This window comes from Sparus aurata, chromosome 6, assembly GCF_900880675.1.
Source record: "Sparus aurata chromosome 6, fSpaAur1.1, whole genome shotgun sequence".
In the NCBI taxonomy this organism is placed as follows: Eukaryota; Metazoa; Chordata; class Actinopteri; order Spariformes; family Sparidae; genus Sparus; species Sparus aurata.
In genome coordinates this window covers 153,881-176,836 of record NC_044192.1, presented here as the reverse complement: position 1 = coordinate 176,836, position 22,956 = coordinate 153,881, and the positions used below count along the sequence as shown (strand labels likewise).

Below are 22,956 nucleotides of genomic sequence, written 5' to 3'. Positions count from 1 at the left end.
GACTCTTATTATTTAAAGATCAATATTATAGATTAGTACCCTGAGTCAATCAGTCAGCTGTGTGATCAATGACTCCCTCACATCCTCTCTTCTGATTTGACAGAAATAAACAATGACAGGCTCAAATCTTTTTGATTCATCTTTCTCCATCAGATTTTTTAGCTGGGGATCAATAAAGGTTTATTCAATGTTATTGATCTGAGGATGAACAGTTCTTCCTCGCTGGTTAATAATCGACTGAAGACTGATGTGACCTGCTTCAATTCATCCTTACATACATTCATTTATTATATTGATGCTGATGTAATTATATTGATTGATATAAAAATGATAAGAGCAAACAGCTGAGAAGTGCAAAAGAAAATGTAATTCTACATTAAAAGATGAATGAATGATTAATTATATTCACGAATTAATGACTCATCACTGATAAATCTTCAATAAATGATTGATGATTAAACATGAGTCACATTAAACTTTATAAATGATGATAGTGTTATCTTTATATTATAAATATATAATAAAACTGTGACATCACTACAAACAATATGTTGATATATGACAGCATGTTTAATGTGTAAATCACTTCTGTCACTTCAAGTTGATTTAAGTTGATTTTAATTGCAAACTACAAACAGATCTGATATTAAAACACACAAATAAAACATTTAAAGTTTAAGGGCTCAATCTTACCTGCTGCTGATCGCTCACCTTCTTCTTCTTCTTCTTCTAGACCAGCAGCTCTCTGTCAACACTCTCTTCTTCTCCTCTCAGGGGATGTCAGTGTTTTTAATTAACAGCTGAGGCCTGAACCCTCCCAGTAGACTCTTTATTAACCCTCAGCACTGCCTCACAGGCACAGATTCACCTGTGCAGGTACACTGCGTCATGTCAGGGTTAAATATAGACAGAAGCTGTTGTTCCTGTCTCTCCATCCCGGAAAACAGTTGTCACAAGAAAGAAGTTCAGTCAACTGAAAATCCTTTTCTGTTCAGACTCGTCAGGTGTTCACAGGTGACCTGATGAGGACCATCTAACCCTAATGTTAATGTTACATAACACATAATAGCAGCTAACTGAAGAGTCCACAGAGCCTGAATGTCCCACGATGTTACACCTGTGTGGGATGTTGAAGCTGCCGGTCTGGCAGGAGATTCTTTTGTATCTGTTGTCAGGTGGATTAACTCAGAACATTTGATGTTTTTCGCGCTGACAACCTGCGTGATGCTGTAGGATCATTGTTATGAAAACATGCCATTAGCATGATGATGGCTGATTACATGATGACAGCTTCCACTTGACGTCAGAGTGTCAACACTCACTTAGAAAACGTATTGATCTGACTGAGCAGACTGATGCAGTTCATCGGATCAACATCTGTAGGATACAAACCAGCATCATCTGTGCACAAATACTGGAGGCAGGGGGAAACTGTTAGCCTAGCTTAGCATAAACACTGGAGGCAGGGGGAAACTGTTAGCCTAGCTTAGCATAAACACTGGAGGCAGGGGGAAACTGTTAGCCTAGCTTAGCATAAACGCTGGAGGCAGGGGGAAACTGTTAGCCTAGCTTAGCATAAACGCTGGAGGCAGGGGGAAACTGTTAGCCTAGCTTAGCACAAACACTGGAAGCAGGGGGAAACTGTTAGCCTAGCTTAGCATAAACGCTGGAGGCAGGGGGAAACTGTTAGCCTAGCTTAGCACAAACGCTGGAAGCAGGGGGAAACTGTTAGCCTAGCTTAGCACAAACACTGGAAGCAGGGGGAAACTGTTAGCCTAGCTTAGCACAAACGCTGGAAGCAGGGGGAAACTGTTAGCCTAGCTTAGCACAAACGCTGGAAGCAGGGGGAAACTGTTAAGCCTAGTTTAACCTTAGTTTGGAGACGGTTGACTGAATCGTCATCATCAGGCAGGAGGAACGTGAGACGTTGCCACAACAACAAATCATCAATCAACCGTCATCATCATGTGTTTGAGCAGCACTGAGAGCTGGAACAATTTATTGATTAGATGTCACCAGCTATAATCATGGATTACTGATTGACAGTCTGTGTTCATCACTGAGATTATCTGCTAATCTACACGTCAAAACATTTTAAACATTTCTCGAAACAAACAACTAATTGATGAACAGATTCATTGATTATGGAAATGATGATAAACTGGGTCGTTGTAAGTAACATGTACATGTGTTGTCATGGGGTAGATTTATTATTTATATTCAGTGATTTATAAAAGCAGCAAACACAAACATGACATCATTCGTTACATCATCATAATAACGTGATCAATACATCTGGTCAGTCTCCACAGAATCAAACACAGAACAGGACGGTTCAATAAATATCAAACAGTTTATTGTTAATTAAATTAATTAGAGTGTGTGTCAGTTTGCAAAGTTTGGCTCCTCTGATTGGCGGACAGCTGTCTGTGACATCAGCTGATCAATATAAAATAAATGTTATGTTCTGCCAGCAGGAGGAGACTCCGCCTCCTCTTTGTGTCATCATCACCTGGTCCTGCTCTGATTGGCTGTGTTTTCACAGTGTGTGTGTGTGTGGCTGCTGGTATCAGAGGGGGTGGGGTCAGAGTATGTGATGAGTCATGCTGTGACTGACTGTGATTGGTTTAAATATTTGTTGCTTGGATCATTGTTAGTTCTGCTGTTGTCATAGTAACAGTGATATGTTGCTGTGTCATCGCCATGGCAGGGTTAGGGGTGGTCCTCGCAGCAAGAGGCTGTTGTCATGGCAGCGTGTGGGCGTCGTCGTGGCAGCATGTTGACATTGCCACAGCAAGAGGCGGTTGTCATGGCAGTGTGTCATTGTCGTCACTGCAGCATGTGGTCGTCATGGCAGCGCAGAGTCGCCGTTGTCATTGCAACGTGCTGTTGTCACGGCAGCGTGCGTGTAGCGAGCGCCTCCCTCAGCTCGTGGCACAGACACTGACAGAAGCCGTAGAGGACGAGCAGCAGCAGCGTGGACGGCACCAGACTGACCAGGACCACGCCGAGCCACAGTTGACCAATCATCAGCAGGTAAATCCCCAGAGGCAGAGAGCTGAAGTACACCTGTCCAAACATCAGACACACACCTGTCAGCTCGCCCGTCAGCCCACCTGTCTCACATGTACTCATTACAACATACTGACCAGGCAGAGCGCCCCCAGCAGGCAGCGGGGGAAGCTGCGCGACGTCCAGGCGCGACACTTGTGAGCCGGCAGGTTGCATGGCAACGAGTCAAGAGAGGGGGGGCGGTACACACCCACCACATTGAGCATGCTCAGTGAGTCCGAGGACGGAGACTCGTCAGGGAGCTCCATGATGGTGATGACGAGACAGTCTGAGGAGCGGTGAGACGGGTCCACGGCTCCTCCTCCTGAGAGAGAGACAGTCTGTTATAGTCACGGATCTGTTCGGCTCATACTGGAGAAAGTTTATCTTCAGTTGTCTCACCTGTCAGACTGTTTGGATTAAGAACAACCTCCCCTCCTCCACCTCCACCTCCTCCTCCTCCTCCTCCTCGACGAGCTCGGTCCTGACACGACAGAACAGCCAGAATATGTCTGTCGTCCTCCATCAACCACACCTGAAGAAGAAGAAGAAGAAAAAGAAATAGACAGCGAGTTACCTGAAGTCAGGCTGGAAAACAAGTCTCACCTCCTGCTTAACTAAATACTGTCTCACCTCCTGCTTAACTAAATACTGTCTCACCTCCTGGTTAGATCAACATTTAGCAGACGATTTTGTCCACGGTGACTTACAGTCATGGATACATAGATACACTGACGGGGCCGACCAGCACATCAGGAGCAGTTTGGGGTTCAGTATCTTGCCCAAGGACACTTTGACATGCAGACCAGGGGAATCGAACCAGCGACATTTCCAATAACAAGACGCTGGCTCTACCACTGAGCCACAGCTGCCCCTAACTAAATATATTCTGAGGTTTTTTTTGTGTATTTTTGGCCTGTATATGTCTTTATTGACAGAAGAGCTTATAAGGTAAGAGGAAACAGGATGAGAGAGAGAGGGGCCCCAGGACGGCACTCAAACCCGGGACGCTGCAGCGCGGATAGGGCTGCTCGATTATAGCAAAAATCATAATCACGATCATTTTGATTGATATTGTAATCAAGATTATTAAAGACGAGTATTCATTGATTTGAGAACAAGCACTTATTGAACTTTGAACTCTGGTATTTCTTTTAACACAATAAGTTTGACCTGAAAAACAAGAAAAATGCAAATAAATAAGAGAAATATATATCAATAAAATGAATTAAATAATATGTAAAAATAAAAAATAAACACTATCCCGGTGCGGCTCGACCAGAGGTCCACTGTGGTGGATAAATATAACGCTGTTGACACTTCTCTTGCAACTTTTCAGCGACATTCGTCATAAAGGGCAGACAGCGCAATTCTGCTGATATGGTGACGTGATGGTAACACACACCGCTTGTCCAATGTGTTAATCAGTTTATTGAACCCCGGGTCGCTAACGGTGTCACATGTCTTTGGCAATCATGTATGTGACGGCATCCGTTATTTCTTTATGCCTGCGGGAGCTGGGTGGAGATGTGGTGGCAGTGTAAAGTGTGTCCTTAGTTGAGGACTGTGTGGCGGCGGCAGGAGTCGAGGAGCTTTTCATTTTTGAGTTTTTTTGTTCCTTCATTACTTGGTCATGTATTACTCTGTGTGTGGACTTTAAATGGTTAAATAAATTGGTCGTGTTCTCTTGAGGTGCAGACACGGTCGCGTTACATATCTTGCACAATATCTTCGTTTGTTCTGAGTCAGACTCTTTGAAACGAAGTGTTTCCACACCACAGAATTCGCTTTACCTTTCTCCACGACCAAGGGCTGCATTTCTGCCATCTTCTACCGTTTTCTTCTACACGTTTTTTCAAAACACGCACTGGCAATACGCACCAGCATGGCCGAAAGCGAAAATCTTCAGGCGGGGGCGGAGCCGAGTGCACAGGTGGAGATGGAAGGGTTCGCTGCATTTACCACAAAAGAGAACGGCGTGCGGCAGAATGATCGTTTTATTATGATTATCTTGTTTTCACGATCGAGGGACGCCAAAATTGAAATCGAAATTGAAATACAATTAAACACCCAGCCCTAAGCGAGGACACAGCCTCTCTATGTGGGACGCTGCTTTACCAGCTGAGCTAAACAGCATCTGACCTGATCAACTAAATACTGTCTCACCTCCTCGTCAGGGACGTGGGTCTCATGGCGACAGAAAGGACAGCTGATGACTGAGGGTGAGGACTCTCCTGAAAACCAATCACAAGAGATGATGATGTCAGAATCATGTAAACTGTGGATCTTGTAAATGTGATAACTGATAACTGGGTTCGCCTGGTAGCATCACATCCTTTCTTTTTTTTTAAATGTTCTTTTTATTTGAAACATTTTTCATACACAAACCACAAACCCGGGTGGCTGAGCTCTCATGAGTGTTTCTTTCTCAAATATGTTTATTGAGCTTTTCACATGTTAACATATAAAACAACAACAACGCTCAGTACAACACTGGTCTACACACATTTATATTTCACATGCACCAGACCAGTACAACGAATAGGAAACAGCCCATCTTACCGCCCTCCCTGTAAATAAAAACAAACAAAAGACAAAAAAAAAATAGACAGATAAGATACTTAAATAAAATAAAACGAATAAATAAAAAAATAAAAAAATAAATATACCCCAGATTGCCGCGACGCAGAAGCTTAAATCAGGCTTTAGGGGTGCTATTCCAGTTCTGTATTTCAGTTTGTTTCTTACATTTTTATTTGGAATAGCCTCCTCCTCCCTTAGTTTATTGTGTTTGATTCATGTTAAATTTACCTTCCTTATTAATAAAACAATTACATTTTTGCTAAACCAATTCCATCCGGTTCTTTATGTTATTTCCCTTTCCCCAACGAGCTGGGGTCGTAACATAAGTGGGGGCTCGTCCGGGATATGCAAAAGAAATCCTGAAAGCAAAAATTCAATTAATTAATTGGTAGGTAAATTTATAGTGGATTAAATAGTGTGTGGGTAACAATGGCGACTGAGACCAGATATAGTTTCAGTTTAGAGAGTTTTGTGGTTGGTCCCTCTCTGGATCAAATTGATAAATGTCGTAAGTGTGATTTGGTGCAAATTGCGAATCATTATAACCTCAACCTCCCGAAGCAAATTGTTAAAAAGGAGCTTAAAGCTCGTGTAGTGGATCAGCTGGATGTGATCAGCTGATCCGACAGCTCTGGTGCGTTACCTGTGTCAGCTGAGCTTGGTGATGGCGCCCAATCAGGCAGTGTGGGTAGCCGTAAGGTGGGAAAAGTACCACCTACTCCTGAGGCTGGAGGAGGTGATGATGAAGGTGCACGGGTGAAAACTCCCTTCACGCTTCCCCGTTTCGATGCTCTTACCCTCAGTGGTTCTAGCTCTCGCCATGAAGCGCGGCTAAAGGTACGCCTCGCCCGCCTAAAGATCGAAGCCCATTTAAGTAAGGAAGCTCATGACAGACAGCTGGAAATTAGAAAGCTAGAGATTGAAGCCGACAAAGCCATACGGTTGCGTCAGCTAGAGTTACAATCTCAGTCTCAGGTCGCACCTGTTGTTCGTGAAGCGGCGCCTCCATCTTCTCCCCAGTCATCCACTGATAGTTTTGACATCACTAAGCATGTATCCTTAGTGCCAACATTTCGGGAAAGTGAGGTTGATTCACACTTTGCAGCATTCGAACGTATTGCTAAGGCATTACAGTGGCCGCCTGAAGTTTGGACTCTGTTAATTCAATGTAGACTGCAGGGAAAAGCTCAAGAGATTGTGGCTGCACTTCCCCTTGAACAGAGTCTAAATTATGAAAAAGTAAAAGTTGCCATTTTGCAAGCCTATGAACTGGTTCCCGAGGCATACCGCCAAAGGTTTAGACAAAAAAGGAAAATAGTCTCCCAGACTTATGTTGAGTTTGCTCGAGAGAAATCTACTCTATTAGACAAGTGGTGTACGGCCTGTAAAGCAGATACATACGATTCTTTACGTGAGCTCCTTCTGTTGGAAGAGTTTAAAACCTGCGTGGCATAGAAATGGGTTATATCCCTAGGCCAATGCATCGTATATACATGGAGTCACTTTTGATAACAGGTACCTTTCCTGTTGCTGTTTGTCCTGCTTTGCCCATAAAAGGCATTGTCATGTTAATGGGAAATGATGTGGCTGGTGGTAAAGTGACACCTGCCTTGGAGGTGCTGGATATCCCTGACCTAGTCGAGCAGCCAACTTCATCCTCTGGTCTGTATCCCGCCTGTGTAGTCACACATGCACAATCGCAAAAATGTCCTGAAATTTCTCTGAATGATACTGTGATGATGTCAGCTCTTTCAGATGACACCCAGATGACTCAGCGGGTGGATGTTGACGCACCTTGCGCTCTGCAGGAGGAAGCGTTAAAGCTCCCTGCTCCTCAACCTCCAACCGCTGACTGTACTGTTTTTCCTGTCACCCGTGATCGGTTGTGTGCTGCGCAGAAGACTGACCCAATGTTGCAGAAGTGTTTTGCTAGTGTGGTAAGTACAGAGCAGGTTAACAGGGATAAAGTAGCTTATTTTGTGGATCAAGGCATGCTAATGCGTAAGTGGTCACCTTCCAGTGATGATACCTCAGACTGGAACGCCGTAAACAAAATCGTAATTCCAGTTTGTTACCGACAGCAAGTCTTGTCATTAGCACATGAAAGCCAGTGGTCCGGACACCTTGGCCTGTCAAAAAACCTATCGGCTCCTGTTACAACATTTCTTCTGGCCAGGATTAAAACAGGATGTCTCTCGCTTCTGTCACAGTTGTCACATCTGTCAAGTCACCGGAAAACCTAATCAGACCATACCACCTGCCCCATTGCATCCTATTCCTGTAACCGAACCCTTTGACCGCGTCATCGTTGACTGTGTTGGCCCTCTCCCCAAGTCAAAGTGTGGTAATCAATATTTGTTAACCATCATGTGTTCTGCCACCAGAATTCCCGAAGCTGTTCCATTGCGCCAAATAACCACTAACCATGTTATCAAGGCACTAACCTGGGTACATTCACAAAAAAGGTTGCATTTTGGCGAGAGTTTCACTTTAAATTCCAAATTCGATGCAGGTACCTGACAGGTGAACTCACCTATGTCGACCATCTTCTTCAGACACTTGGCACAGACTCGGTGCAGACAGCCCAGCAGTTTGGGTTTCCGGCTGCGAGTATCGTAGCGATTGTAGCAGATTTTACACTCGAGTTCCTCCAGAGTGTAAACCAGAGACTGAGCCCAAGTCTGCACCTGAATGCACCACAACAAAGCGTTAAGAACAACATCCAATAGCAGCACTGAAGTCTCGGGTACTGGACGACAGCAGTCACATGCCTCATCTACTGTTAACATCATTGGTTCTTGTGTGATGATGTCAGAGGTGACACTGAGAGAGGCCTGATGGGAAATCTTACCTTTCCTTCCATCTCCCGACCAGACTCGGCCTCTTTCAGATGGCTCATCCTTTTGGCCGTTATCCGTCTTAAGCCAAGTGGGTGGGGCAGTGTGGGCGGAGCTTTACCAACCTGAGGTTCACCTGACTGAAACATAAAAAAGAATGAAACCACTATGTGTTGTCTGATTGGTTGGTTTCGTCTTCAGTGATGAGGCAACAGTTGCGTACCTGACTCCAGATCAGCTTATCAGTCTGACGAGATGCCTTTCTGTCCAATCAGGAGGGACGCCCATCTGTCCAGTCAGGAGAGCAGATCTACAGACAGACAGGTCACTGATACACAGACAGGTCACTGATACACAGACAGGTCACTGATACACAGACAGGTCACTGATACACAGACAGGTCACTGATACACAGACAGGTCACTGATACACAGACAGGTCACTCATACGTTTACATGCACAGCTGAGTCAGATTACAGCCATAGTTCCACTCTGCTACTCAATCAGACAACTGCAGTTGTCCGAGTATACATGCCGGTGAGAAAATCAGATTATTGTCCTGTCAGCATGTCATACCCGGTACGCTAGGTGGCGCTGTACCCATTTCAACTAGTGGTAACAGAAACACCTCCGGCTGACCTCTTTACGTCACCAGCAACAACAAACTGCCTCGACATTCCAGAAAGATGGCGTACGAAGAGCGAGACGAAGCTACATCTTTGTACATTTCATATATGGTGTACATGATAATTACACACACTAGATGCACAATGGAGCTCTTTCTCTCTTGCGGTGATTTCGGAGGAAAGATGCCGCCGTCCGTCTACTTCCGGCTCACGGCCCCGGGAAAGACATCTCGCGCCTGCGCAGAACGTGAAGTCCGATCCGATCTGATGGAACGTATACATGCAGGAGTAATGTGACTATCAATCAATAATCTGGGTGTTTTAATCTGACTGTGAGAAATCTGATCCGGTCTGATTTTAGTCAGACTAAGGTGTAAACATGCATCTTAAAGATCCCATCATAGTCGGACTGACACAGTAATTCGGTTTTCTTGAGTGTCATGTAAACGCACTGACTGATATACAGACAGGTCAGAGACAGACAGGCCACAGACAGACAGGCCACAGACAGGCCACAGACAGGCCACAGACAGACAGGCCACAGACAGACAGGCCACAGACAGACAGGCCACAGACAGGCCACAGACAGACAGGCCACAGACAGACAGGCCACAGACAGGCCACAGACAGACAGGCCACAGACAGACATGGCTAATGAAGTGTCTGAAACTGAAACCTTTATTTTGACATGATTTCAAAATGAAGCACACAAATCCATGAATCCATCCATGTGTCTGAGCTGCAGCTGGTTAGTTTCATTACACACACAAGCGCCCGCACGAACACATACACACACACACACACACACACACACACACACACAGAGTGAGCTGAGTGTATTTATAGACTGCAGCAGCTGTTATGTCATCAGTGGAGGGGGACACTGGGGATGCTGATGTTGCTAAGGCAACAGCTCTGCCTGAACCTGCTGTGTCAGCCAATCAGATGAGTCAGCTGTGATCACATGTTGCTGATCAGCTGATTGACAGTTTATGGTGTCACATCTCAGATCATGAACGGAAACTAACATCAATCTGATGTTTCGTTTACATTTAGTTTTTAATTTAAATTATCAACATTTAAAGAACATTTACCTCCAAACTGTGCTGAGCTCAAGTACCTGAGTACATTTATTAACTGTAAACCTTTTTAATTAAACAGACCATCATCCTACTGGACTGGACACACTGTCGCCCCATCACTCTGCCCAACAGTGCACCAATACTCCACCTGTCTGTGTGAAAGATTTAGACACGTGGAGGGGGAACAGTTCAGCTGCGGCACTGATCCGCCTCCAGAGGCAGTATCAGAACCGCAGCAGAGGAGAGATGATGGTGTTTAGTCTGACAGCCCAACAAATCCTTCACTCATCAAGTAATCAGTGTTTCTAACATGTTCTACAGTGTTTCTAACATGTTCTACACTGTTTCTAACATGTTCTACAGTGTTTCTAACATGTTCCACACTGTTTCTAACATGTTCCACACTGTTTCTAACATGTTCTACAGTGTTTCTAACATGTTCTACACTGTTTCTAATATGTTCTACAGTGTTTCTAACATGTTCTACAGTGTTTCCAATATGTTCCACTGTTTCCAACATGTTCTACACTGTTTCTAACATGTTCCACAGTGTTTCTAACATGTTCTACAGTGTTTCTAACATGTTCCACAGTGTTTCTAACATGTTCTACAGTGTTTCTAACATGTTCCACAGTGTTTCTAACATGTTCCACAGTGTTTCTAACATGTTCCACACTGTTTCTAACATGTTCTACAGTGTTTCCAATATGTTCTACAGTGTTTCTAACATGTTCTACAGTGTTTCCAATATGTTCTACAGTGTTTCTAACATGTTCTACAGTGTTTCCAACATGTTCTACAGTGTTTCCAACATGTTCTACAGTGTTTCTAACATGTTCCACACTGTTTCCAACATGTTCTACAGTGTTTCTAACATGTTCTACAGTGTTTCTAACATGTTCTACAGTGTTTCCAACATGTTCTACAGTGTTTCTAACATGTTCTACAGTGTTTCTAACATGTTCCACAGTGTTTCCAACATGTTCCACACTGTTTCTAACATGTTCTACAGTGTTTCCAATATGTTCCACTGTTTCCAACATGTTCTACAGTGTTTCTAACATGTTCTACAGTGTTTCTAACATGTTCCACACTGTTTCTAACATGTTCTACAGTGTTTCCAATATGTTCCACTGTTTCCAACATGTTCTACAGTGTTTCTAACATGTTCCACAGTGTTTCTAACATGTTCTACAGTGTTTCTAACATGTTCCACAGTGTTTCTAACATGTTCTACAGTGTTCTAACATGTTCCACAGTGTTTCTAACATGTTCTACAGTGTTTCTAACATGTTCCACAGTGTTTCTAACATGTTCTACAGTGTTTCTAACATGTTCCACAGTGTTTCTAACATGTTCTACAGTGTTTAACATGTTCTACAGTGTTTCCAACATGTTCTACAGTGTTTCCAATATGTTCTACAGTGTTTCTAACATGTTCTACACTGTTTCTAACATGTTCCACACTGTTTCCAACATGTTCTACAGTGTTTCTAACATGTTCTACAGTGTTTCTAACATGTTCCACAGTGTTTCTAACATGTTCCACAGTGTTTCTAACATGTTCTACAGTGTTTAACATGTTCTACAGTGTTTCCAACATGTTCTACAGTGTTTCCAATATGTTCTACAGTGTTTCTAACATGTTCTACACTGTTTCTAACATGTTCCACACTGTTTCCAACATGTTCTACAGTGTTTCTAACATGTTCTACAGTGTTTCTAACATGTTCTACAGTGTTTCCAACATGTTCCACTGTTTCCAACATGTTCTACACTGTTTCTTACATGTTCTACACTGTTTCTAACATGTTCTACAGTGTTTAACATGTTCTGCAGTGTTTCTAACATGTTCCACACTGTTTCCAACATGTTCTACAGCAGGGGTACTCAAATACAAATCTTAAAGGGCCACAAAGATTTTTTTCAATGACTCAGAGGTCCATGTATTGAGGTCGGTCAGGCCACATGCAATAATACTGTAATATTCAAAACAAAATGTCCTTTTCATTCTAAACAACAAAATACGAACTAAAATAAAATGTAATTTCCATTTTGACATAAATTAAAATACATAGTTGAATATTTCCTCTTTTTGTTTGCCTTCAAACATTGTGTCCATCACTTCAGTCATGCATTATATTATTTCATTGTGACATAGATGTGACAAGCATCCTGCTTGCAGCTTGATATGACGATTTCAGTGCATTTATTTGTGTTGTGCTCATCTCTGAATTTTGAGGAAATGTCTCTTCAAAATTCCTATGCTTCGTCTCATAATGCCGTTTCAAATTGGAAATCTTCATCACAGCTTCTCCTGGCATATTGTAACGCCCCTTGTGGACTGTGGCGCAATGACTCTTGGGTATTCTGCTGGTGTTGGTGTAATTATGGTTCATGAATGTGTTTGTGAATATGATGATATGTAAGATGGTTGTGGGTTAATTCACGTCATTTCTTCTGTGATTAAATGGTGTTGAGTTTTAACAAGGATGATACAAATTTTGGCACCGTGAGTAAAAGGGTGTTTGCCGAGAGAAACTCCCCGTCCGTTACACTTGTTGTGAAAATAGATGATGAGACTTGCTAATACCTGTTAAACAACGTAAGTGTGTGGGTCTTGTCCTGGTTGGAGGAAGATTAAATGCAAATTTTAAGTTCCTACTTCTATGAGTTGCCGATTCTCACTGTCCACTTTGTTATATCTGTTTACTTGGAAAACGCCATTTCAATCTCTTGCCACCGGCAAAATGTGAATACGCGAACTGCTCCGAAAATGAAAGTGAAAGTTAAAAGTTGCGATCGCAGCGGTGAGTGACCCAGCTGTCTGTGTATCGTTGGCATGGAGACAAGTCCCAGTGTACACGTGCTGACCCAACCAAAACACATGATGAAGGAATAACAGTTCGGGGGCCACAAACAGGAGGCTGGCGGGCCGGATGCGGCCCGGGGGCCGCCTATTGAGGACCGCTGTTCTACAGTGTTTCTAACATATTCTACAGTGTTTCCAACATGTTCTACAGTGTTTCTAACATGTTCTACAGTGTTTCCAACATGTTCTACAGTGTTTCCAACATGTTCTACAGTCAGTGTGTTTACATGACACTCAAGAAAACCGAATTACGGTGTTAGTCCGACTATGTTCGGATCTTTAAGATGCATGTATACACCTTAGTCTGACTAAAATCTGACCGGATCAGATTTCTCATAGTCGAATAAAAGCACCCAGATTATTCGACTGATAGTCACATTACTCCTGCATGTATACACTCCAGCGGATCGGATCGGATTTTGCGTTCTGCGCAGGCGCGAGATTTTTCCCTGGGGCTGTGAGTAGACGGACGGCAGTGTCTGTCCTCCGAAATCACCGCAAGAAAGAGCTCCATTGTGCATCTAGTGTGTGTAATTATCATGTACAGCATATATGAAGTGTACAAAGATGGAGCTTCGTCTCGCTCTTCGTACGCCATCTTTCTGGAATGCCGAGGCAGTTTGTTGTTGCTGGTGACGTAAAGAGGTCAGCCGGAGGTGTTTCTGTTACCACTAGTTGAAATGGGTACAGCGCCACCTAGCGTACCGGGTATGACATGCTCCGGACAATAATCTGATTTTCTCACCGGCATGTATACTCGGATTATACTGCAGTTGTCTGATTGAGTAGCTGAGTCGAACTATGGCTGTAATCTGACTAATGGCGGGTACACACTACAGGATTTTTTTTTTAAACCTTCACAGATTAGGAGACCACACACTTGATGATAACAAAAGACAGATCGCACAAGATCTCTCTCTGCTGATCTAATAGTGTGTGGTGTTCTCTGTAGTGCACACCACACACTAACCGATTCTTCAGCAGAGTATCAGGTTCTTCACACTCAATATTACAAATCTTGTGTGGTCAAACGTGACTTCAGTGTAAACAAACATGGCGGACAAACCGGAAGATGCAGTGGTGGTTGTTTTAGGCCTATTACTGGCTGAAAAAGTCATGGAGACGGCGAGAGTGTGGGCTGTATGCGTTACAGCGCGAGTTGGAGGTGAGTAAAAATTGTTAGAAGTATTACAGATAGCTTCGAGAGCAGCGCTGTGCACTCTGGCCCCCGGTACTGCGGGTAACCATGGTAACAGGTAAATAAAAGGCTGACGGAGAAAAACAGCTGACTCAGCTCGCGTCTTGATTGGCTGTTGGTCCGGTACACGTGACATCACACGCTGTGCGTGCTCGGCTCCGCTCGGAACACCTCACACACTACAGGATTTCTAGTCACAAATATTAAACATGTTCATTATTTACGATCTCTCCTTCCGACGCCTTCCGAGAGGATCTGACCGGACAAAATCACTCTTAACACACCCCACACCACAGGAAAATCAGACACCATGTCCTTTGCAAACATCAGATAATCGGGCCTTTGCTGGTTTTGGTATCGTAAGGGGGAAATCGGGACAAAAATCGGCCCGATCATCCTGTAGTGTGTATCCCCCTTAAGCTGTGAATGTATGTACAGTGTTTCTAACATGTTCTACGCTGTTTCTAACATGTTCTACAGTGTTTCTAACACGTTCTACAGTGTTTCTAACATGTTCTACAGTGTTTCTAACATGTTCTACACTGTTTCTAACATGTTCTACACTGTTTTACGTGTTCTACACTGTTTCTAACATGTTCTACAGTGTTTCTAACATGTTCTACAGTGTTTCTAACATGTTCTACACTGTTTCCAACATGTTCTACACTGTTTCTAACATGTTCTACACTGTTTCTAACATGTTCTACACTGTTTTACGTGTTCTACACTGTTTCTAACATGTTCTACAGTGTTTCTAACATGTTCTACACTGTTTCCAACATGTTCTACAGTGTTTCGAACATGTTCTACGCTGTTTCTAACATGTTCTACACTGTTTCTAACATGTTCTACACTGTTTCCAACATGTTCTATACTGTTTCTAACATGTTCTACACTGTTTCTAACATGTTCTACACTGTTTTACGTGTTCTACACTGTTTCTAACATGTTCTACACTGTTTCTAACATGTTCTACACTGTTTCCAACATGTTCTACACTGTTTTTATTTGTATGGCGCTTTTCATACAGAAGAGTAGCTCAAAGTGCCTTACAGAGATTATAAACAACAACAGAAAAGGGAAACAGCGAATAAAATCAAGAGAAGAAAATTAAAAGAACCCAACCCTCCCACCCCCACAGACATGCACAGAGACATACACAAATACACACACTCAAACACACACTCACACATACACACGCAGACACACAGACTCACACACTCACATACTCTAGCTGTCACTAGAGAGACATGGCTGGCAGCGACACCTGAGTCATGGAGGAAGCTACCTTTGGGGGGGCCAACCACGCTGAGCGCGATCCCGGTCCAAGGCCGCAGAGAGCGCCGCCACAGGGACCACCCCAACCTGGGCAGACAGGAGGCCCCACACCACGGTGCAGAGCCCTCTAGCCACCCGGGCCGAAACCACCCACGAGACAGCACCCCCAACGGCCAGAACAGAGACAACTCCCAGTCTGGCAGGCCCCCATGAGGAAACACAGGAGATTAAAAACTGACAGTCTAAAACAGTAAAATAAAGCAAAAAGCATAACGGCTAAAAACACAAGAGAGTAAAACATAAAAGCATAACGGCTAAAAACACAAGAGACTAAAACATAAAAGCATAAAGGCTAAAAACGTGAGAGATTAAAACAGTAAAAAAAAAGGATAAAGGATACAAGTGCTCTGGTTAGCACAACATAAAAGGAATTAAAAAGAATTTAAAAAATAAGTAAAAGCCTGGTTAAAAAGGTGGGTCTTGAGCCTCTTTTTAAAACCTCAGCAGTCTCCGCAACCCTGAGGTTCTCCAGCAGGCTGTTCCACAGTCGGGGCCCATAATAACTGAAAGCAGCCTCCCCGTGCTTTTTTGAACTAACCTGTGGTGGTTAAAAGGCCGGTGCCGGAGGACCTCAGGGTCCGCGGCGGCTGATAGAGTAAAAGCAGGTCAGATAGTTAAGAAGGCCCAAGACCGTTAAGACACTTAAAAACTAGTAAAAGAACCTTAAAATCAATCCTGAAACGCATGGGAGCCAATGCAGTGACTTTAAAACCGGTGTAATATGCTCCCGCCCTCTGGTCCTTGTCAGCACTCGTGCGGCTGAGTTTTGTAATAATTGTAGATTCGAGATGCTCTTTTTGGTAAGGCCAGAGAGCAGGGCATTACAGTAGTCTAAGCGACGAGATAAAAGCGTCAGCACCTCCGTGCTGGCCTGAGAGAGAAACGGACTGACTCTGGCTATATTCTTAAGATGGTAAAACCTATCTTTGTTATATTTTTGATGTGTGGAATAAAACTGAGCTCAGAGTCAAAAATCACACTCAGGTTTTTTACAGATTGTGATAGTTTAAAATCCTTTAACTTTGGTAAAAGTTTCTCCTTCTGGCCTTCAGGAACAATGAGTAAAACCTCTGTTTTGTCCTGGTTGAGCTGTAGAAAATTTGCTGCCATCCATGTCTTGATATCTAAAATGCAGTTAAAAAGGACATGAATGTAAACGTACTGAGTGTTTCTAACATGTTCTATGCTGTTTCTAACATGTTCTATAGTGTTTCCAACATGTTCTACAGTGTTTCCAACATGTTCTACAGTGTTTTCCAACATGTTCTACAGTGTTTCCAACATGTTCTACAGTGTTTTCCAACATGTTCTACACTGTTTCTAACATGTTCTACAGTGTTTCCAACATGTTCTACAGTGTTTCCAACATGTTCTACACTGTTTCTAACATGTTCTACAGTGTTTCCAACATGTTCTACACTGTTTCTAACGTGTTTTACAGTGTTTCTAACATGCTCTACACTGTTTCTAACATGTGCTACAGTGTTTCCAACATGTTCTACAGTGTTTCCAACATGTTCTACAGTGTTTCTAACATGTTTTACAGTGTTTCTAACATGTTCTACAGTGTTTCCAACATGTTCTACAGTGTTTCTAACATGTTTTACAGTGTTTCTAACATGCTCTACACTAACCTGTTCTACAATGTTTCCAACATGTTCTACAGTGTTTCTAACATATTCTACAGTGTTTCTAACATATTCTACAGTGTTTTCCAACATGTTCTACAGTGTTTTCCAACATGTTCTACAGTGTTTCCAACATGTTCTACAGTGTTTCTAACATATTCTACAGTGTTTTCCAACATGTTCTACAGTGTTTTCCAACATGTTCTACAGTGTTTCCAACATGTTCTACAGTGTTTCTAACATATTCTACAGTGTTTCGAACATGTTCCACAGTGTTTCTAACATGTTCTACACTAACATATTCTACAGTGTTTTCCAACATGTTCTACAGTGTTTCCAACATGTTCTACAGTGTTTCTAACATATTCTACAGTGTTTCGAACATGTTCCACAGTGTTTCTAACATGTTCTACACTAACATGTTCTACAGTGTTTCCAACATGTTCTACAGTGTTTCTAACATGTTCTACACTGTTTCAAACATGTTCTACGCTGTTTCAAACATGTTGTACAGTGTTTTTTTCAAAATGTTCTACAGTGTTTGTCAACATGTTCTACAGTGTTTTCAACATGTTCTACAGTGTTTCCAACATGTTCTACAGTGTTTCCAACGTTCTACAGTGTTTCCAACATGTTCTACAGTGTTTTCCAAAATGTTCTACAGTGTTTCTAATGTTCTACACTTTCTAGCATGTTCTACAGTGTTTCCAACATGTTCTACAGTGTTTCCAACGTTCTACAGTCTTTCCAACATGTTGTACAGTGTTTTCCAACATGTTCTACAGTGTTTCTAATGTTCTACACTTTCTAACATGTTCTACAGTGTTTCCAACATGTTCTACAGTGTTTCCAACGTTCTACAGTGTTTTCCAACATGTTCTACAGTTTTTCCAACGTTCTACAGTGTTTCCAAAATGTTCTACAGTGTTTTCCAACATGTTCTACAGTGTTTTCCAACATGTTCTACAGTTTTTCCAACGTTCTACAGTGTTTCCAAAATGTTCTACAGTGTTTCCAACATGTTCTACAGTGTTTTCCAACATGTTCTACAGTGTTTTCCAACATGTTCTACAGTGTTTTCCAACATGTTCTACAGTTTTTCCAACGTTCTACAGTGTTTCCAAAATGTTCTACAGTGTTTCCAACATGTTCTACAGTGTTTTCCAACATGTTCTACAGTGTTTCCAACATGTTCTACAGTGTTTTCCAACATGTTCTACACTGTTTCTAACATGTTCTACAGTGTTTCTAACATATTCTACAGTGTTTTCCAACATGTTCTACAGTGTTTTCCAACATGTTCTACAGTGTTTCCAACATGTTCTACAGTGTTTCTAACATATTCTACAGTGTTTCGAACATGTTCCACAGTGTTTCTAACATGTTCTACACTAACATATTTTACAGTGTTTTCCAACATGTTCTACAGTGTTTTCCAACATGTTCTACAGTGTTTCCAACATGTTCTACAGTGTTTCTAACATATTCTACAGTGTTTCGAACATGTTCCACAGTGTTTCTAACATGTTCTACACTAACATGTTCTACAGTGTTTCCAACATGTTCTACAGTGTTTCTAACATGTTCTACACTGTTTCAAACATGTTCTACGCTGTTTCAAACATGTTGTACAGTGTTTTTTTCAAAATGTTCTACAGTGTTTGTCAACATGTTCTACAGTGTTTTCAACATGTTCTACAGTGTTTCCAACATGTTCTACAGTGTTTCCAACGTTCTACAGTGTTTCCAACATGTTCTACAGTGTTTTCCAAAATGTTCTACAGTGTTTCTAATGTTCTACACTTTCTAGCATGTTCTACAGTGTTTCCAACATGTTCTACAGTGTTTCCAACGTTCTACAGTCTTTCCAACATGTTGTACAGTGTTTTCCAACATGTTCTACAGTGTTTCTAATGTTCTACACTTTCTAACATGTTCTACAGTGTTTCCAACATGTTCTACAGTGTTTCCAACGTTCTACAGTGTTTTCCAACATGTTCTACAGTTTTTCCAACGTTCTACAGTGTTTCCAAAATGTTCTACAGTGTTTTCCAACATGTTCTACAGTGTTTTCCAACATGTTCTACAGTTTTTCCAACGTTCTACAGTGTTTCCAAAATGTTCTACAGTGTTTCCAACATGTTCTACAGTGTTTTCCAACATGTTCTACAGTGTTTCCAACATGTTCTACAGTGTTTTCCAACATGTTCTACACTGTTTCTAACATGTGCTACAGTGTTTCTAACATGTTCCACAGTGTTTCTAACATGTTCTATGCTGTTTCAAACGTGTTCTACAGTGTTTCTAACATGTTCTACACTAACATGTTCTACAGTGTTTTCAACATGTTCTACAGTCTTTCCAACATGTTGTACAGTGTTTTCCAACATGTTCTACAGTGTTTCTAATGTTCTACACTTTCTAACATGTTCTACAGTGTTTCCAACATGTTCTACAGTGTTTTCCAACATGTTCTACAGTGTTTCCAACGTTCTACAGTGTTTCCAACATGTTCTACAGTGTTTTCCAAAATGTTCTACAGTGTTTCTAATGTTCTACACTTTCTAGCATGTTCTACAGTGTTTCCAACATGTTCTACAGTGTTTCCAACGTTCTACAGTCTTTCCAACATGTTGTACAGTGTTTTCCAACATGTTCTACAGTGTTTCTAATGTTCTACACTTTCTAACATGTTCTACAGTGTTTCCAACATGTTCTACAGTGTTTCCAACGTTCTACAGTGTTTTCCAACATGTTCTACAGTTTTTCCAACGTTCTACAGTGTTTCCAAAATGTTCTACAGTGTTTTCCAACATGTTCTACAGTGTTTTCCAACATGTTCTACAGTTTTTCCAACGTTCTACAGTGTTTCCAAAATGTTCTACAGTGTTTCCAACATGTTCTACAGTGTTTTCCAACATGTTCTACAGTGTTTCCAACATGTTCTACAGTGTTTTCCAACATGTTCTACACTGTTTCTAACATGTGCTACAGTGTTTCTAACATGTTCCACAGTGTTTCTAACATGTTCTATGCTGTTTCAAACGTGTTCTACAGTGTTTCTAACATGTTCTACACTAACATGTTCTACAGTGTTTTCAACATGTTCTACAGTCTTTCCAACATGTTGTACAGTGTTTTCCAACATGTTCTACAGTGTTTCTAATGTTCTACACTTTCTAACATGTTCTACAGTGTTTCCAACATGTTCTACAGTGTTTTCCAACATGTTCTACAGTGTTTCCAACGTTCTACAGTGTTTCCAAAATGTTCTACAGTGTTTCCAAAGTGTTCTACAGTGTTTCCAACATGTTCTACAGTGTTTTCCAACATGTTCTACAGTGTTTCCAACGTTCTACAGTGTTTCCAAAATGTTCTACAGTGTTTCCAACATGTTCTACAGTGTTTTCCAACATGTTCTACAGTGTTTCTAACATGTTCTACACTAACATGTTCTACACTGTTTCCAACATGTTCTACAGTGTTTTCCAACATGTTCTACAGTGTTTCCAACATGTTCTACAGTGTTTTCCAACATGTTCTACAGTGTTTCTAACATGTTCTACACTAACATGTTCTACAGTGTTTCCAACATGTTCTACAGTGTTTTCCAACATGTTCTACAGTGTTTCCAACATGTTCTACAGTGTTTCTAACATGTTCTACAGTGTTTCCAACATGTTCTACACCGTTTCAAACATGTTCTACAGTGTTTCCAACATGTTCTACAGTGTTTTCCAACATGTTCTACAGTGTTTCTAACATGTTCTACACTAACATGTTCTACAGTGTTTCCAACATGTTCTACAGTGTTTTCCAACATGTTCTACAGTGTTTCCAACATGTTCTACAGTGTTTCTAACATGTTCTACAGTGTTTCCAACATGTTCTACACCGTTTCAAACATGTTCTACAGTGTGTCTGTGTCCTACAGTTTTATCATGTTTTGTGTATCATAATGTGTGTTGTAACATCACACCTGAGGCTGTGACATCCTTGAGGAGAGGTGTAGTGTTGCCAGTGACATGTTGTTGCTAACCTGCTGGATGATGGAGGCTGAGTTGATGGTTGCTGTAGATGCAGTCGCAGATTTAGTTGCTGTTGTCTCAGACTGAAGCAACAGGAGGAAACAGGCTGGCTTCATGTAGTTTCTGCAACATGTTGCTTAATAAACATCAATAGTTTATTTCCAAATTGCTGCATGTTCCTTCCACGATACAGTTTGTACATGTAGCTGCTGTGGATGGAGCTGCAGGAGGTTCAGTTGCTGTGGTCCTTTTTGAAGCTTTAAAATTGAACCAACATGTTGTTATTAGATATCAACAGTCTCGTTGCTACAGTTGGTGTTTAGGAGCAACATAGTGGTCATCATCACACATCAGTGGTCTATTTCGTTGCCCTTCATGCAGCTGCTGTTGGTTGCATGAGATGTGTTGCGTCTGCAGCAACAGCTTGCTCTCTGCAGCGGTGGTCGCTGTCGCGGTGGTCACGGTGGTCGCTGTCGCGGTGGTCGCTGTAGCGGTGGTCACGGTGGTCGCTGTCGCGGTGGTCACGATGGTCGCTGTCGCGGTGGTCGCTGTAGCGGTTGCTGTCGCGATGGTCGCTGTAGCGGTGGTCGCGGTGCTCCTTCAGGTTGAAGCAACACTGCGGTAGTTGACCGTCATCAGCCTCATTAACAGTCCGCGGTCGTCGCGCGCCTCCGCTCTGACTGACAGCACTAACGTTAAGCTAACAAGCTAACAGGCTAACCGTCGGTGTGTCTCCGGTGTGTCGGTTGCTGGCTGCCGGTTGCGGTCCGGGGCTGGTCTCGGTGTTGGTGACTCACCGTCTCCCCTCCGTCTCTCTGCTGCTCACTGCGGCGCGCGGCCGGCGGCGGGAGCCCGGGTTACCATGGCGACCGGCCCGCAGCGGAATGACGGGAAATCTCCGACTGATGATGAACACCAGAGAGGATCGATCATCTGATCAATGACCTGGTCAGTTCATGAGGATATAAATAAAGTCCCGTGCTGTTCTCACGGTGAACACGTCACTCACACGCTCAGGTTCTTCAAGAGGAACACCTGCAGCCCAAACTCCCGGCTGTTGACATTTACACACCGGAAGTGGACAGGCGGTAAACGGGAGAGGAGCGTCACCGACCTCTGCTGCTGCACGTGCTCACACTGTCATTAATTACCATCTGTGGTTTTAATAACATCAACAAAATAAGCTTCATCAGAAACCTCTGACGTGTCACTGAGTACAGAACTGATACAACACGTACTTGTTGGGACGAGATGTGAACATGGCACCTGACGATTCGATGACAGGTGCCCATCTAAACTCAACAATAACCATTGTAACACAACTTCACTTATTGATATCTGGAGGAGCCATAATATGAATTTTAACCCAATAGAAACATTTGGTTATCAACACCTGAGTTAGCAGATTTTGTATCAGAGGCAGCAGAGTCCGGTTCACCTGAATGGATCACTGTGTGTCTGCAACCTTCACCAAGTGATAACAACAAGAATACACACTGGACATTCAATGCTGACCCGCTGAAGAGCGATGATGAGAACTGCAGCTTAATAAAAAATGTGATGCTAAAAATCAGATTTGATTCGACAGTAGTGTAGTACAGTTCAGGGGTCTTCAACATCTTTCAGGCCAAGGACCCCCAAACTGATGGAGAGATGGAGCAGAGACCCCCTTCTGTATACTACTATATATTTATTGTATAAAATTATGTTTTA

General features: G+C 42.4%; 1 protein-coding gene across 6 annotated transcripts; it reads right to left on the bottom strand.

The window, feature by feature from the left end:
- Nucleotides 1-2,176: 2,176 nt before the first annotated feature.
- Nucleotides 2,177-22,344, bottom strand: LOC115583931 (E3 ubiquitin-protein ligase RNF182). 6 transcript variants are annotated; one of them, XM_030421199.1, is made up of 9 exons: nt 21,255-22,344; nt 15,538-15,723; nt 8,695-8,781; nt 8,486-8,611; nt 8,168-8,321; nt 5,218-5,285; nt 3,454-3,586; nt 3,150-3,376; nt 2,177-3,069 (listed from the first exon to the last, which is right to left on the bottom strand). In XM_030421199.1, the coding sequence occupies exons 4-9, from the start codon at nt 8,531-8,533 to the stop codon at nt 2,893-2,895; spliced, it is 807 nt and encodes a 268-aa protein (XP_030277059.1). In that variant the 5' UTR covers nt 8,534-8,611; nt 8,695-8,781; nt 15,538-15,723; nt 21,255-22,344; the 3' UTR covers nt 2,177-2,892. The 6 variants fall into 6 exon arrangements, with proteins under 6 accessions (XP_030277059.1, XP_030277056.1, XP_030277058.1 ...); XM_030421196.1 differs by lacking the exon at nt 15,538-15,723 and having other exon boundaries at nt 8,695-8,799; nt 21,195-22,344; XM_030421198.1 differs by lacking the exon at nt 15,538-15,723 and having other exon boundaries at nt 21,195-22,344.
- Between the last annotated feature and the right edge of the window lie 612 nt (nt 22,345-22,956).

Bases quoted from the DNA above. Each gene is read 5' to 3' on its own strand.
- LOC115583931 (XM_030421196.1), bottom strand. From the start codon at position 8,533: ATGAGCCATCTGAAAGAGGCCGAGTCTGGTCGGGAGATGGAAGGAAAG. The intron at 5,286-8,167 runs GTGAGTTCACCT...ATTGGTTTTCAG, and splicing joins GAAGAAGATGGTCGACATAG to GAGAGTCCTCACCCTCAGTC. The intron at 3,070-3,149 runs GTCAGTATGTTG...ATGTTTGGACAG, and splicing joins TGCTGGGGGCGCTCTGCCTG to GTGTACTTCAGCTCTCTGCC.